At 39.0% G+C, this 18,109-nt stretch overlaps 1 protein-coding gene across 1 annotated transcript in view; it reads right to left on the bottom strand.

Annotated features, from left to right (window-relative positions):
• CUBN (cubilin) overlaps positions 1-18,109 on the bottom strand; it is a 266,372-nt gene that overhangs the window by 220,715 nt on the left and 27,548 nt on the right. The window contains exons 15-19 of the mRNA XM_033403470.2: positions 17,265-17,446; positions 15,252-15,414; positions 14,010-14,197; positions 760-904; positions 354-532 (exon numbers count right to left, since the gene is read on the bottom strand). Of these exons, the coding sequence (XP_033259361.2) occupies positions 354-532; positions 760-904; positions 14,010-14,197; positions 15,252-15,414; positions 17,265-17,446 (857 nt within the window). The remainder of the gene's footprint in view (positions 1-353; positions 533-759; positions 905-14,009; positions 14,198-15,251; positions 15,415-17,264; positions 17,447-18,109) is intronic.

Below are 18,109 nucleotides of genomic sequence, written 5' to 3'. Positions count from 1 at the left end.
GTTGAGTGTTTTTATCATGAAAAGGTATGGAACTTCATCAAATGCTTTTCCTTTTTTTTTCTTGCATCTACTGAGGTAATTATGTGGGTGTTTTTGTGTTTTTTTCCTTTATTTTATTTTACACTGACTGATTTTTGGACAGATACCAACCTTGCATTCCTGGGATAAATCCCATTCGGTCATGGTACATAATCCTCGTTATATGCTGCTGGATTCAGTTAGTTAGAATTTTGTTGAGAATTTTGCACCTATAAACTAGTTTTGTTTCATGTAACTGATCTGAGGAAAACGTGACATAATATTTTTAATAATATCCAATCAAGTGCAAATATTCAAAAGTGTTTTACTCTCACCTCAATATAATCTGTATCACAGTGGGCAGAACTTCCCGTGTCAAAGGCAGTGAAGTTGAGAAGAACCACTTGGCTTTGGGGTTGGTGGATGGTCCACCTGCAGATCTTTTCTCCTGGATACACATTAGGATAAAAGGGCGAGCGGATGACCCCTTCTCCAGTTAATTCACCTCCACACGCTGTAAGTATGAAAAAGACAGTAGTGTTTGTCCAGAGATAAATGACTGTTGCCCTCAACTTTACTGCAAAGCTTCACTCCGCAGAAGGACATAATGGAATGTAACACTACTATTAGAATTTTCCCCTTACCACTGGAGGACATAAAATTACTCAATTATTTCAAGAAATGAAAATGTTAAAATCAGGCAAATGAGACATTTAAAAATTAAGGCATGAGTTTTCTTACCGACTTGATAAACAGCACTGAAACTAGCTCTTACAACAGAAGCGTCTATTTTAAGCCTGATCCAGATACTATTAGTAATGGATTTAATGTGAGAGAGGGTTTCACTGCCACAGACTTTTCCAAGTAAGGTTTGATCATCTCGAACCTAAACAGAAGAAGAAAATTGATCTGTAATCCTAATCAAGAATCCTAATCAATAAAGAAAAGGAAAGAAAGAAAAGCACAAATACAAAAAATTAAAAATGACAAGCATGATACAAATACACAGATACTGAAACACTTGTTTAATATGATAATTCTATGTACAGCACTATGTTAATATAGTTGAATGTTTGAAATGGTTATTTCCAGAAAAATATAAATTACTAAAATTATCTCAAGGAGAAGAAAAATAAAATCTGAATAGGCAATAAGCCATGGATAAAATTGAATATAATACAAACAATTAGTTCCCCCCAAAAAACTCCTAGAAGATGCTCTACCTGGTAAGTTATATTAAACTTCTAAGGAAAAGATAATTCCCATATATAATTTGTTCTAAGGAACCCTCAAACATGGAACAATTTCCAAATAATTTGTCTCAGAACCATCTCACCAAATCCCAACATAGATAATACAAAGGAAAACTATGGGTAGATCTCACCTATTAATATAGATATAAAAGTCCTAAACACAGTTCTAGAAAAATGAATTCTCTCCATTGTTAGGCTTATATATCAAATAAAACATGAGGTTAAGAGTAATGGAAGGATTGTTTCAAATTATATATATATATATATATATATATTTTTTAACATCTTTATTGAAGTATAATTGCTTTACAGTGGTGTGTTAGTTTCTGCTGTATAACGAAGTGAATCAGCTATACATCTACATATATCCCCATATCTCCTCCCTCTTGCATCTCCCTCCCACCCTCCCTATCCCACCCCTCTACGTGGTCACAAAGCACCGAGCTGATTTCCCTGTGCTATGTGGCTGCTTCCCACTAGCTATCTATTTTACATTTGGTAGTGTATATATGTCCATGCCACCCTCTCACTTCATCCCAGCTTACCCTTCCCCGCCCCTGTGTCCTCAAGTCCATTCTTTACATCTGCGTCTTTATTCCTGTCCTGCCCCTAGGTTCTTCATAACCACTTTTTTTTCTTTAGATTCCATATATATGTGTTAGCATACAGTATTTGTTTTTCCCTTTCTGACTTACTTTACTCTGTATGACAGACTATAGGTCCATCCACCTCACTACAAATAACTCTCAAATTATAAATTAAGCTCACTAATAGATCCAATAAGCTAAACTATTTATCTCTATAGATGTCAAAAAGTTTGTTAGCATTCCTATTATTAGAAACAAAACTCTTAGAAAGTCAGGAGCAAAAGAAAATTTCCTTCATATTATAAAGACCACCTATTTTAAATCAATAGTCAGTATCTTATAGTGTGGTGGCCATGAGCATGGTCTACAGAGTCATGTCAGCTAGATTCAATTCCCACCTCTGTCACTTACAAACCTCCACACTTAGTAACTTTGAAGAAGTCACTAAATCTAAGCCAAGCTCAAGCAGTTGGAGCGAACAGGTGAAACAAACGTGTGAATTCCTTAGCGAATGCCTAGTGCTAGAAAAGGTGGACTGAAGAAAAGCTATCGTTATTCTTGACCTTTCTCAAGTTCCTCACTCAAATCAGGAATTCTTCCATGGATATTCATACTACCTTTGTTCTACAGAATTCTTTTGGAAGAGCTAGCCATCCACCTACTAATCCATTCCCTCGACTAACATCTTCAAGGCATCAACAAACACCAGGGCCTGTATTGGTGATATTGCTGTGAAAGACAGTCACTGCTCACACAACTCACAAGAAGCAAGCACTTTTTTTTCAAAAGCGTGAGCGTCACGTTCAGAGAAGTAGAGAATACGCTCTTTTACTACTTAACGCAATGGGGCTCCACGGGTACCTCTGTTAGGCATTTTGGAAATCCGTGAAGGCATATTTGGCTTTGTTTTCATTATTCACAGGATGGGGGTGGGGCGCTACTGGCATTTAGTGGCTGGGACCCAAGATACTAAACACCCTGAAATGTGAGAGACAGTGACACACAACGAGGATTCTCCTCTCTCCTATGTGACCTTCAATGCAGTGACAGTTACAAGTGTAAAATCTAGCTCTGGTTTATATACCAAGTGCAAAATACTTTTGCTCAATTCTAACACACACCGGATTTTCCAGGATTACAAGTAGAGTGTGAATCAAAAGAAGTTCTTTTTTTCCTCCTGGAAATCTGCCAAGAATTGGTCGTCATTTCAGAAAATTCACCAACCTACGTAGCCACGTCGGCCTGCGTTTTTAGTGCGGCGTTCAGAGGGTTTACGGAGCAAACAAGTTACGACTTCATTCTGTCTTCAAGTGCAGCTTGCCTAGGCTTTTAACATACCGTCATAACTTTTTAAATTTAATTTCATTTCATTAATTTATTTATTTGGCTGCGCCCTGTCAGTTGTGGCAGACGGGCTCCTTAGTTGGGCCATGCATGTGGGATCTAGCTCCCTGACCAGGGATCAAACCCAGGCCCCCTGCATTGGGAGCATGGAGTCTTAACCACTGTGCCACCAGGGAAGTCCCCATAATTTTTTTTTTTTTTTGCTTTGCCTTATTTCTCCTAAATCTTACACTTACAATTTTATTTTTATTTATATAATGTATGTATAAAATATGAGCTGATATTATCTATGAATTTCATTTCAGAATAGCATAAGGTTGATATAAGAAGGTCTTAAAGTGTAGAGAACCATTAACTTAACCAAATACTCTGAACTCCTACAGAGAATGAGGGAATATTTCTCGGCAGAAGTAACTTTTAAGTTGAAACTTGGAAGAATATCCAGGTCAAAGGGAATGGGCAGTAAAGGGAAGAGCTTAAAAGTATAATCCTCAAAGCTGGTAGGGATATGGTAACATGTTACTCCCATGCATAACTGGTTGGAAGCATAAATTTCTGGAAAATAATTGGACAATATGTATCAGGAGTCTTGGAAATGTTCATAGTTTTGGACCCGGTAACTTCACTTCTCACACTCTGTCATAAGGAAATCATTCAAGATGCAGACAAAGACACACAAGGTTCCACATCAGCGTATGCTCTATAGACACAAGAATTGAAAATATTCCACATGTCTAATAATAGGAGGGTGATTAAATAAATCATGGTACAGCCATATGACAGAGTCTTACACAGACACTGGCAATCGCATGCCTCTCCACTGACTCATCCCAAACCAGTTCCTTTCTACGAGCTGAACGCAAATTTCACACACAGCCGTAAAGTTATGCTACACAGCTCTCCAACCAAACAGCAAATCTCTGAAGGAAGAGAAAATTTCCATATCACCTTCAGCATCTAACAACTTTGCAAATAGGTGTTGGACAGACACTTGTTGATTCATTAATTTTAAGGCGTGGTATGACGGTTCAATTTTTGCTAGAGACACAGGCATGCTACAGTTCTTGGAAACCGGAAAGCATGAAACACGGAGTAAGATGTCCTCCTGTTCTTGAACCCTCTGGGGTGCCCTTCGCTTCTGCTAAGACCGTAGCAAGCATCTCTCTTTTCTATTTTGCCCATTAGCAGATGACAAGGAGGAAGAAACACAGTCCAAAAGCAGCAGAGCAAACGCTAAAGCAGGCCGTTCCCCTGGGCCTCACTAATGAAATTCAAGGACTCCAGCAAGGAGAAAGGCAGCTGCAGTCCAAATGTTTTAAGAGGAACTTATAGGGCTCGAGGGCTTTAAACCTAGAAGGTACAATTGATTTTGGCTATGTTTTTCTCTCCCGGTGGAAATGAAACCTTATTAATTCTGAAAGCCTATATTCTCCCTGGAACCCAGGCATGGCAATACTATCACCACAATCCCTCAGTGCTCTAAAGTGACCCCAAATCATGCGGCAGCGCATCCTGTATTCACCATCTTAGGGCTTGTGAATTTGCATGCCTCCCTCCGCCCCCTCAGCGGCAACAAAAACCTCTTTCGTTTTTCCTATTCAACTTCCTCCTGTAAGAGACTGAATATCTCACAAGCTCATGGCCTTGTGACTTGTGCTGTCTCCCTATGGAGACTTAATATTTATCCTTCCCGTTGACTCTGGGCTTGGCCACCGGTCTCGCTTTGCCCTAAAGAATGTGAGCAGAGGTGATGTGCGGTTTCCAAGTGGAAGCTTTGGGGGTCACTGCATGATTCAACTGTCTTTTCCTTTCTGCTCTCACAAGACCAAGGGCTGGGGTCCCAGGGACAGATGGGACAGGGGCCAGATCAGCAGAACTGCCACCGATACCAGACTAGCATGTTAACACCAGTGGAGAATAAACATATGTCACTGTAAGCCACAGAAATTTTCTGTTATTGCTTTTGATTTGTTTTCTTGTTATTGACTGTTTGTTACTGCGGTGTAATCGAGAAAGATGACTCATATTTCAGCCTGGTCTGTACTGTTTCTTAAGAAGTCAGCTGAACTCATGCCATGGTCACTTGCATCACCACGCCAAATTCATTCTTTACTGTGGATCACATTTGCAAAGAAATGACAAGGACCATTCCAAATTCTAGTGTTCTGGGGACCAGGCCCAGATTTTTCATTGTTTGCTTTATTCATTCAGCAAACACTGATGGTTTCAGGCTGAGAGATCCAATTGATAATCTGTGACCCATGGTTTTTAACCCTATGGAATAGCCCAAATGCTTCTGATCTTTAACATCAGCAGATGGATCTGGTTCCTGAAGACCAACTACTCATACAGAAGTTTTTTTTTAAATGAAAAATAGTTCTTATAAAGGAGCCTGTAGAAAGAGCTAAAATTAACTGGGCTGTAAAACACAGTTTATCTGAAATTTTAGGTGGATCTGAAGCCCAGTCAGAAGTAAGCTTTAACATCTGTAATGGATCAGGTCCTAAAGCCAGGACTTAATATATGTGCTCATTTGTTCATATCTGCTACATACACAGATTTGTTTTTATATAACAATGTCAAAAATTTGATTAAGTATTAAATCATAATTCAAAGCAAACGAAATACTTTGGCACTTAGGCTTGGTCCAACCAAGAGCTGAAAACAGAACCTTACCATACAGTAATGTTTAACACGTGGCTTCTTGTGAAGTGAGTGTTGGGTTGAAATGCCCCTTAGCTAAACAAAGACTTGATCCTGGAGACCAGCCTTGGGTTCATCTGGGTACACAGGAGCCGGGGTGGGGGAAAGGGGGGTGGCGATGTGGCCCCATTCCAAATGAGAGACTAAAGGGTGAGGGGTAAGAGGTGAGAGAAGCCACACAGGGACTAAAAATTATCTTCTTAGGTTGTTATCCTTCTTTATTCATTATTATGTTTCATGATTTCATAGTTAAAATTTTAAAGCTTTTTATGCCTCTGGAAACAGTGGTGCTTCTAATATCTCTATCAATAGAGTAAATTTATCCTTTGTCTGCTTTTTTAAAAAAAATCTGCTTTTCTCAAATCAGGACTACAGGTGTAGTTTTACCTAGAAGTGTGTTCCTACAGGACTGCCAACTCCAGTATGTCACCTGCTTCCACCTCTCTTCTCCTCCCCCACCATCATCATCATCATCATCATCGGAATCATCGTCATGTTAACTTTTACCAACCATTCCTGGTGATCCAGGCACTGTGCTAAGAACGTTCTAATTGTTTCTCTTTTCATTTAGCAAAGCTTCTTTACCCCCATGTACAGAGCCCTACAAGATCTAGTTCCTGCCTAACTCTTGTTTCTCTCCTCTCCTTTGTGATTCCAGCCGCACTACTCTATTTTCAGTTCTTCATGTTTGCCATGTTTTTTCTCAGTTCAGTGTCTAAGGCTATGTTGGTACCTCTAGCGGGAATTCTCCTTCTCTTAGCTCTTTGCATTGCTAACCCTTCTCATCTTCAGACTCAAAATGTGACATCCTTAGGGAAGATACCCCTAACCATTCAACCAAAGTCATCAGCACTGTTATTTTCTTTCACATACTTTCTTTCCTTCCCAATTCTCTTCCCACCTTGAAACTACGTAGTTGTGTGCTTACTTGTTTAATATCTCTTGTGTTTTACGTACCCATCCCCAACACAGTGCCTGGCATCCAAGTTGTTTGATAAATATTCAGAGAATGAATAGATAAATGAGTGAATGACCTCTTCTAATCCTTCTGTAAACAGTAGTCGTATTACTATTCCTATTATGGATGAGGAAACCGAGGCTTACTGATGTGAAACATCATGCCTTCAGTGAAACAGAGAGTTGAAGTCTTCTGTCATGTTTTCATGCAATATTGTTCTCATTTATACCAGAGAGCATGGGTCATCCTCTCGATCTGCCCCAGAAGTCTGGAGCATTCTTGGTTACCCCGATTTCCATAGCTTCCTCTTCTCACTCACTGCTCTCCGTCTCACTTGTTCCATGGGGTTTGTGATGTCCATGTAAACATGCAACTCCTTTACACACAGGAAGGATCTACGCTATATGGTCCCTCACGACTCCAAAGCTAGGCGGTTCTACCACCTCAGTCTATCTCCTGGCCCCCACCACGCCAATCTGTAGAATAATTTCACCTGAGCAATAGCACATTTTATCACTTCATTAAAGAGCATCAGGATGGCAGAGCAATTTTGGAAAAACTGTGTTGACAACAAGTGCTAAGAAACTAACCAAATGTTTCTAGTCTCTGCCCAGACTCCAAATCCAATATGCTAAGAATGAAAACTATTGAACATCTCACCATGTCCCCTTTTTTCCTGCCATCTCTAGAAAGACATTTCTTTGAACTAAAGTTACTTCCAACGTGTGCTTAACTGAAAACAATGCTCCTCAGGCTACTCTGGTGAGCGTGCTTCCTGCAGCCACATTCCAGCTTCAGTTGTCAGAGGGCTTATTCTTTCTCTGCCATTTGGGTTTATATCCTTAAGAATTTTTCTGTGAATCACAGTCATGAGACTCTGACCAACACGTCCCCTTGAGGGTACCAAGTGTGCTCAGGCAGGCCGGAAGTCACAGCCCTCTCTCCCCCAATCCCAAGGCTGGAGCTGAACAGCTTCACTGCCTAACAAAGAGCAAAAGGAAGTACTGTGTGAATTTGAATTCATCTAAAGACCTGTGGGGACGTGGGAGAGCTGTGCAGCACCCTGCCTCCCCCGCCACCCCAGATTCCAAGGGAAGACAGATCTTCAGTGTTCCAGTTTACTGTGCTCTCCAACTTTCCCATTTTTTTGGTTCTTTCTTTAAAATCTTAGAGCTTTTACCTGGTTTTGATATATAGCATTTTCCTACATTGTCTTTCATTTCATTTTCTAGTTCCTTCCTTAACCCAGTAATTATTTAGGAGAAAGTTTACAGATTTCCAAGAAGTTGGAAATTAAATTAAAAAATTTTTAATTTTTTATAATTTCTACTTGCATCGCATTGTAAAGAGATGTGCGTACAATTTCTGTTGTGAATTTACTGGGATTGGCAAGAGGTCTAAAATATGATTAATCTGTCATTCAATGAGACTTGTAGAATGGGTACACATTCCCTAGATTTCAGAAGCCATATTTAGTGTAATGTATTCTCCCTATCTTATTAATTATAGTTATCAATCTTTCTCTGCTGTTTATTTCTCTTTCCTCTTCTAAGAGGGAACAACTTCCCCAGAAGCTCTCCTGTTTCCCCACAAGGTCCCTCTCCTCCCCCTTCCCTTACTAGTCTCTCTTCTGTGCTCCCTTTTGACTTCCGCAGTTTTGGTGGGGTGCGACAGATGATGTGGGATGGGTCGAGGAGATCTGGTGGGGTGAACAATTCTGTTCATTTCCTTCCACATCCTATTTCAAGCCCTGGCCTTAGTATCACATAAGCTTCTGAAATTATTCAGCCTAGTACTCACATTCTCTGGGATTAAAAATTAAACTTTCATTACTACCTTATGTGTCCTTCACTCAGAGTTCTGATGGCTTAAATCACTTATGAAATATTAATGAGAGGGGCTGCTTTTTATTCTGGAAAGATAGTTCTGTCACATTCATTGAACTATTCTCTACAGTTTAAAAGCTCTCTTAGACAAAAACAGATGGATGAACAGTGGATCTATTCTTCCTATACTTATTCTTTTGTTACCAGCCACATCACATCACCCATGGGTGACAAATCTTTTTAGAAGTAGAAACTTTGAGAGAGCTGTATAAATCCAAGAATGAATACATAAATGTGTGTTTCTTGTTTTAAAAAAAAGAAAAAGAAAGATATGCTACACTGAGTATGGGTAATACCACAGTTATTATCCTGTGTAGTTAAATCACACCCACCAGAAGGCCAGCATCAGCCCCAAGATCCCCCCAGGCCATATGGCCAACCATTCCAGGACCCAGTCCTGCCTACCAGCAGGCTCATCACCGGCCCTGAGACACCGCCCCCAGACCATGCAACCAGCCATGCCAGGTCCTAGCCCCACCCACCAGTGGGCCCAGCCCCAGCCCCAGGATGCCCCAGGCCATGTGACCAGCCACACTGGGGCTTAGCAGTGGGCCACCAGTGGGCTGGCAGTATCTCAAGAGGCAGGCCTCACAGCCAACAGGATCAGGGGCCAGTCCCACCTGTCAGTGTGCCCACAGCAGTTGGCTCTGTCACAACAGAAGGGGCCACTCAGCCCACATGGGGGCACCCACAGAGCATAAAGCTCTGGTGACCAGAGGCGAGTACGCAGCAGGGCCCCATAGGACATCTTCTACATAAGGCTGCTTCTCCAAGACTGGGAAATGTAACCTACCTACCTAATACAGAAAAATAAACACAGAGAATTAGGCAAAATGAGGAGACAGAGGAATGTGCTCCAAAGGAAGGAATAAGACAAATCCTCAGAAAAAGAACTAAATGCAGTGGAGATGAGCAATCTACTTGATAAGGAGTTCAGGGTAATGATCTTAAAAATATTCAATGAACTTTGAAAAAGAATGATGAACACAGTGAGAAGTTTAACAGAGAGTTAGAAAATACAGAGAAGATACCAAAAAGAGCTGAAGAATACAATAACTGAAATAAAAGATACACTCAAATGAATCAATGAATTAGCAAACTTGGAAATCAGCCAAGCTGAACAGAAAAAAGAAAAAAGAATTTTTAAGAATCAGGATAGTTTAAGTGACCTCTGGGACAACATCAAGTGTACTAACATTCACATTAAAGGGGTCCCAGAAGGAAAAGAGAGAGAGAAAGGGGCAGAGAACTTATTTAAAGGAATAATATCTGAAATATTCCCTAAACCAGGAAAGGAAACAGATAGCCAGGTCCAGGAAGCACAGAGAGTATCGAACAAGATGAAACAAAAGAGGTATAAACCAAGACATACTGTAATTAAAACAGAAAAAAAAATAAAGAGAGAATATTGAAAGCAGCAAGAAAAAAGCAACTAGTTATATACATAGGAACTCCCATGAGACTATAAGTTGACTTTTCAGCAGAAATTTTTCAAGCCAGAAGGGAGAGTAACAATATCTTCAAAGCGATGAAAGGAAAATACATACAACCAAGAATACTCTATCTGGCAAGACTATTATTCAGATTTGAAGGAGAGATAGAGTTTTACAACCAAGCAAAAGCTAAAAGTGTTCAGCACCACTAAACCAGCTTTATAAGAAATGCTAAAGGGTGTTCCATGTAAATGGAAATGAAAAGAAATCCGGGGTAGCAATACTTAGATAAGACAAAATAGACTTTAAAACAAAGCCTGTAACAAGAGACAAAGAAGGGCATTACATGATAAAGGAATCAACCTGACAAGAAGATATAACAATTACAAGTATATATGCACCCAAAATAGGCACACCTAATACATAAAGCAAATATTAGCAAACATAAAGGGAGAAGTTGACAGTAACAATAAAAGTAGGGGACTTTAACACCCACTTATGTCAAAGGACAGATTATCCAGATAAAAGATCAATAAGAAAACATTGGCCTTGAATGACACATTAGACCAGATAGATTATATAAAACATTCCACCCAAAAGCTGCAGATACTCATTTTTCCAAGCGTACATGGAACATTCTCTAGGATAGATCACGTGCTAGGCCACAAAAAAAGTCTCAGTAAATTGAATAAGATTGAAATCATATCAAGTAACTTTTCTGACCACAAGAGTATGAGATTAGAAATCAACTACAGGGAAAAAAAAAAACCTTGCAAAAAGAAATACAAACATCCACATCTTTGAGGCTAAAAAATATGCTACTAAGCAACCAATGGGTCACTAAACAAATCAAGAGGAAATAAGGAAATACCTGGAGACAAATGAAAACGGAAACACAATGATCCAAAATGTAGGACACAAAGCAAAAGCAGTTCTAAGAGAGTAGTTAATAGCGATTCAAGCTTACCTCAGGAAATAAGAAAAATTTCAAATAAACAATCTAACTTTACACCTAAGGGAACTAGAAAAAGAAGAACAAACAAATCCCAAAGTTAGTAGAAGGAAGAAATAAGTCATAAAGATCAGGACGTAAATAAATGAAATTAAGACTAAAAAGAATAGATCTCCTGGGGCTTCCCTGGTGGCGCAGTGGTTGAGAGTCCGCCTGCCAATGCAGGGGACATGGGTTTGTGCCCCGGTCCGCGAAGATCCCACATGCCATGGAGCGGCTAGGCCCGTGAGCCATGGCCACTGAGCCTGCACGTCCAGAGCCTGTGCTCCGCAACGGGAGAGGCCACAACAGTGAGAGGCCCGTACCACAAAAAAAAAAAAAAAAAAAATAGATCTCCTGAAGACAATATTAGCAAACCAAATTCAACAATACATTAAAAGGATCATACACCACGATCAATTGGGATTTATCCCAGGGTTGCAATGATGGTCCAATATTTGCAAAGTAATTGATGTGATATACCACATTAACAAATTTAAGAATAAAAACTATATGATCATCTCAATAGATGCAGAAAAGGTTTTAACAAAATTCAACACCCATTTATGATAAAACTTTCAACAAAGTGGCTATAGAGGGAATATTCCTCAACATAATAAAAGTCATATATGACAAACCTACAGTCAACATCATACTCAACAGTGAAAAGCTGAGGACATTTCCTCTAAGATCAGAAGTGAGACAAGGATGCTCACTCTCTCCACTTTTATGCCACCTAATATTGGAAGTCCTAGCCACAGCAATCAGATAAGAAAAAGAAATAAAAGGAATCCAAATTGGAAAGGAAGCAGTAAAGCTGCTACTGTTTGCAGATGACATGATACTACATATAGAAAATACTAAAGACACCACCAAAAAACTCTAGAACTAATAACTGAATTCAGTAAAATTGCAGGATACAAATTAATATACAGAAATCAGTTGCATTTCTATACACTAACAATGAACTATCAGAAAGAGAAATTAAGGAAACAATCCCATTTACAATTGCATCAAGAAGAATAAAATACCTAGGAATAAATCTAACTAAAGAAGTAAAAGACATACTCTGAAAACTATAAGATACTGATGAAAGAAACTGAAGATGACAAAAACAAATGGAAAGATATCTGTGCTCATGAATTGGAAGAATTAGTATTGTTAAGATGACCATACTACCCAAGACAATCTACAGATTCAATACAATCCCTATCAAAATACCAATGGCATTTTTTTACAGAATTAGAAAAAATAATTCTAAAATTTGTATGGAAACACAAAAGACTATGAATAGCCAAAATAATCTTGAAAGAACAAAACTAGGTGTATCACACGCCATGGATTCAAATTATACTACAAAGCTATAGCAATCAAAACAGTATGGTACTGGCACAAAAACAGACAAGGGAGTCCAGAAACAAAGCCATACTTATATTGACCAACTAATCTATGACAAAGGACGCAAGACAATGGAGAAAAGACAGTGTCTTCAATAAGTGGTGCTGGAAAAACTGGCCAGCTACATGTAAAACAATGAAATTAGAACATTCCCTAACACCATACACAAAAAAAGACTCAAAATCCTGGTGCATAGTAAGTACCCTCTAAGTGTGAGCTATTTTTATTATTCTCAAAGTAGAAAAACAGATGTTGGAAATTTAGTTTTTATTTATATAAAAATATCTAAAATTGCTTCATAATGAAAAACTTTAATGTACCTTATGAGAGACTTTAGAAAACATAAACTGAATGAATATACACATTTACTTTATCATCTGAGTTTAAAACTTCTGGATTAAAAAAATATATTATTGTGGTACCATGGTCAATGCACTGCTCCATTATTGAGCTAGGTTCAGACCTTATGCTAAAATTCTATGCTTCCTCTCTCTACATGTGAAGGAGGGAAGAGGGTAAGAGGTTACATGGGTTTTTCCTGGAAAAATGAACTGGTCTAACTTAACATGAGCAAACAAAATTGTCAATGCCTCCCTGAGTTTATACAAAATGATTGCACCCAACAAAAAGTATTTTGTTTCTCTTGCTCAACACTTTAATTTGTGGCTTGACCAATAGTTAAACAAATGAAATACCAGGGGAGGCAGATAAAAACTGCCTTTTTGTCTCAGATATTCTTCTTATTACAACCATTACACACATTTAAATTAACGTTTTCCGTGGGAGAGCAAGCAGAACTGATGAAGGGAAAAAATCCCTAAACTCTAAAACAAGGGTTATTCAATGCTTTAACTTAACTCCCTGCCACTGACTAGCTAGCTCACCCCGGGCAAATCCTTTTACTTCTCTGGGGTGAGTTCCCTCACATATATAACTGTCCTGGACAATCTCTGAAATCTGTATCCTATTAGTAAATGCTATTAGTCTTACTCATTTGTATTCACCTTAGTTATTAGGGCCTATTATTGGGACTCAGTTTAATAGCTTGTAATTTAGCATTATTATGAGCTTCTAGCCTCAGCTTTCATTTTTGTCCTCTGTTATTCTATTACCAATCTCCTGTTTCACCATCTGTAGATCTATTTTTGGCAAGTTCTTTCATATTCTCTAGGACAGGTGTTCTCAGACTCTAGCCTGCATCAGAATCAGCGGGGTGGGAGGAGGAGAGGACCTGTTAAAACACAGATTGCTGAGCCTGTGCCCTAGAGGTTCTGATGCGGTAGGTCTGGGAGAGGACCCAGAACTACACTACCCGCATCCAGGTCATCCAGGAGATCTGGAGGCTGCAGACCCAGCAATCATGTGAAGACCTCTGCTCTACAGAATATGAAAAATGTTGATAAACATCATCTGAGGGCCACTAAGTAGCAAAAGTTACCTCAATGTAACTCTGAGAACAGCCACTCTGGCCTTCCAGCTCCACATGGGTGAAGTTGACTTGGACTTGCTCTCCCAGCGGCTGCCTTATGGTATAGATGCACTGTCTGTTGTGTGTGAAAGGTCCGGACAGGTCAGCAGAGAGGAGACCCTCTGGGTCTGTGTAGTTCCCTCCACACTGCAGATCCACTGAAGAGAACACAGAAGCGAAGGGAAAGGTCACGTGGATGGCCGTTCCTCCAGCTCCCAGGCATGAGATACAATTTTTAAAAACTATACACACACACCCCATCACACACCCACTCTATTCACCCTCTACGGGCTTATGCCTTTCGTTACAAGAGTTTTCAGCTTGACACGTATTTGTGGGACGTCCACGTAGTGCCTAAGGAAATAGCTGTAGAAATGTGTGATCTAACTACCAATCTGACATCCTTTTCGACAAATTGCTTTTTAAATGCATTTATGCTCTCCTTCATTCCAAAGAGATCTGAGGCAGTTTATAAAATACCTGTAACAGAATAAAATATATGACTAGAAAAATGAATCAGATTAAAGGAATAATGAATACAGAATAGCAAGACGCAGTCAGGGGAAATTTGCTGTGCAGAGAGAACAGGTGTGACTACACAAATTACAGAAGGTCGGCTGCAGATTCACCCTGAAGCCGAAATAAATGGAGAAAGATGACTAGTGAAAAGATGTTATTGTTATTTTTCCTGATATTGAGACTTAAAAAGTGTTCTTCCTGTGAATTCTCATCAGGGCACAATGATGTATGTTGAGAACAAAATCCGCTACAGCCCTAAAATAAAAGTCACAGAGCATTTCATTGTTTTTTGTTCGTTTGTTGGTTTATTTTAAGGTATCAGTGCAAGTTAAAGGCATGATAGCTATAAAATTTGACACATCTCAAGTCAGATTGCATTTCTCTCCTATCTCTCCCAACAAAACACTGAATAACCCCTAGAGAACTGATGTCTGAATTATTTAATTTTAGGGACCTGACACATATCTACCATAATGTGGACCCCAGAATTTAGGGACCAAGGGATATTATAGCATTAATAATAGAACTCTGGGAAGAAAAAGAAAAAAATTTGGAACAATGAGAGAAATATTTATAAATACACATTATCAGTGTAAGTAAGTCATCTGCACCTCACATTAAAATACAAGGCAACTATAAGCATAGCACTGTCCTTCATATTTATATTAAGCTCCCAGTTACCAAGTTACTTACAAGGTGATGTTAAGTAGGTGATATGAAACCCTTGGTCATTAATCTGGTTGTCGGAATGGAAATGAATCCTGGCAAAGGGACCTGTAGTCTGGAGTGGTGGGACAGACAGAGTGGTGCAGAATTTCCCAAGAACCGGGTCCTGATGCAAAGGACCATCTCGAATCTAAAACAAGAGAAGGGATCATTAAGTTCAAAGTGGTCAGATTTTAACAAACCCAGTCGTTTTGTACAGTAACGTCAGAAAACCCATCTTTACAAGTGACGACTCTGGGAGGCTCTCCTGTCACCTACGTATCTATCACATGCTTGGGGCTCAGGAAAGGGTAATCTCCTCCCACCCATCGCTGATGCCTTCCATTCTCTCTGAATTTTAACTCTGAGGCTGGGTGTACACTTTGAATTTTTCTCAGTATTTCCTTTCCTAGGTTTCCCCTGCCCCAGATGTTTGTTTTGGAATGATACATTCCTAATGATCTAGATGAAGAAATGGATATATGCAAAGAAAACAGAAAAGGAATGACAGCAATGTCACTGATGCACAGCTTGGTCTAAATACTCAGGAGGATCAGAAGTGGAAAAGGAAGTAAAGTTAGATTAGATACAACAAGAAAACAGTTTTATGAACTTAAAAAGCGAAACTGATAGTAATTAAGTACTGCAATAATGACGATGTGACCTTAGAAAACCATTTTAATTGTTGGGTTTTAATCTCTTAAATAATTGTGCCAAGGACTCTATGATTCTATTGTAACTGCAAATTCTGTACTGCATAGAACACCAAGGTACCAATGAACTAATAATATTTTAATATGGCCAATTTTGTCCACTCAAGTTAATGGTTCTATTGGAAGCAAAGTTACAGGGCAGCATGACCTTATTCCTGTAATTTAACTAGCTCCTTGAAATATTCTTGAGAGGTGAGAGGCATTTCAATATTATTGGAATGATTGGTTCTTTCCATTATACATATCCAGGAATTAATATGTAGGAATGAAAAAAATGCCTCTAATTTTAATTTGATAGAATATACTGAAATTAATTTCAAGAAAATTCACTTTAATGTGAACATTTAAAGGATTATCTTCCTGATATTTTCCAGAGAGGAAGATTTTCCAGTCATTCCCAAAGGTTTCAAATCCATTACACGTGTTAAATTACTAATGACTTTAACTTGTGAAGATTTCTGTTTGACAGCAATACCCTTCCATCCTTTATGAATAATTCCATAGCACTCCATTCTCCTCTAATAGACTTGGGAGCACATATTGTCTTTTATCACTACTGCAAGGGGTAGTGAGATTTATGATGATAAACAAGACAGGAACAACATACGAACTCCATCTTCTCAATGATATTTTCAGTCTGCAAATGGAGAGCAGCATCTTTGATAGACCTACATGCTTATGGCATTTGAATATAACAGTCTTTTTTCCTCTTCCACATTTTAATCTTTTACTAATGATAAACTGGGGGGGCAGAGGGTGACTCCTCTCTTTCCAGTGACGATTATCAATACATTCGGTGAGCCACACCCTTTAGCAATCCATTTCAACACAATTGCTATTAAGTTGTTTTTCTTTATGGAACACTATAGGCAACTTGTGAAACACCTTGTCAGTTTACAACAGACAACTGAAGATCTGAGTCTGCTTTGGAGAAGACAGCCATTCCTGGGTGTTGATTTCGTAAATTCTGCTGTTCCCATGGTAGGAGACTGGGCTTCCAGGAAATGACAGGGGAAGGCAGGGCAGTCTGCTTCCCAGATTTAAATGGAACCCACAAGAAGCAACAAGCTGGAACAGTTAAGAATAGAGAGTTAGCGGATATCCCCGGCAGTCCAGTGGTTAGAGCTCCGCCCTTTCACTGCTGAGGGAATAGGGAGTTGGCATCCTGCCTCTTGAAGAATACATCTAACTACTGCTAATAAACTGTGGTCATCCAAGGGCAGCACCAATCGTAGTTCCGGAGTTCTAATCACATCATGATAAATTTTATCTAAATACAATTGTTTACCTCAAGATAATCTTTGCTGCAATCATCACGGTGCTCCAGGCTCAAGGTCCCAAAGGTAAATGTTATCAGGAGACCAGGACTAGTTATCACTTTCCAGACACAATCTCTTCCTGGGGGATACTTTCCAGGATATCCCGGAGACTTAATAGAACCATAAGTTCCAGTCAGTATACCTCCACACTCTGAAATAAGAGGAAAAAATAACTTTACATTGGCATACAAGTTATAATTCACATAGAATTATCACAGCCTTTACTGTAAGAAGAAAAGCTGTGTTTAAATAACTATGTGCAGTTTTGGACACGCACATAAGTTAAGCAAGACTTTCTACTTTCCAGTTTGATAAAGTTACAAATCCAGGAGTACCGACTGATAAATAAATGAATCACCCATGCGTCGGCTCCATGCTTATTAGCCATCTCATGGTGACACGGTTCAACATGCAGTGTTGAACTGTCTGAAAGATGAATAATGGATGACAGATTTATTTTTTCGCTTTGAAGGAGATTAATTTCTGTACATTAACTCTTTTTTTTATATTGAAGTATAGCTGATTTACAATGTTGTGTTAGTTTCACGTAGACAGCAAAGTGATTCAGAATATATGAATATATATTCTCTTTCAGATTCCTTTCCATTGTAAGTTATTACAAGATACTGCATATAGTTCCCTGTGCTCTACAGTAAATCCTTGTTTATCGGTTTTATGTACAGTGGTGTGTACCTGTTAATCCCAAACTCCTAATTTATCCCTCCCCTACCCCGTTGTACATTAACTCTTAAGAAGTTCTGGAACTTCTATCAGCCACTATGCCTTTCAACAAACCAGATAATTTTATACATTA

The sequence above is a fragment of the Orcinus orca genome, chromosome 2, assembly GCF_937001465.1.
Source record: "Orcinus orca chromosome 2, mOrcOrc1.1, whole genome shotgun sequence".
NCBI lineage: Eukaryota > Metazoa > Chordata > Mammalia > Artiodactyla > Delphinidae > Orcinus > Orcinus orca.
This window is presented reverse-complemented; position numbering and strand designations above follow the sequence as displayed.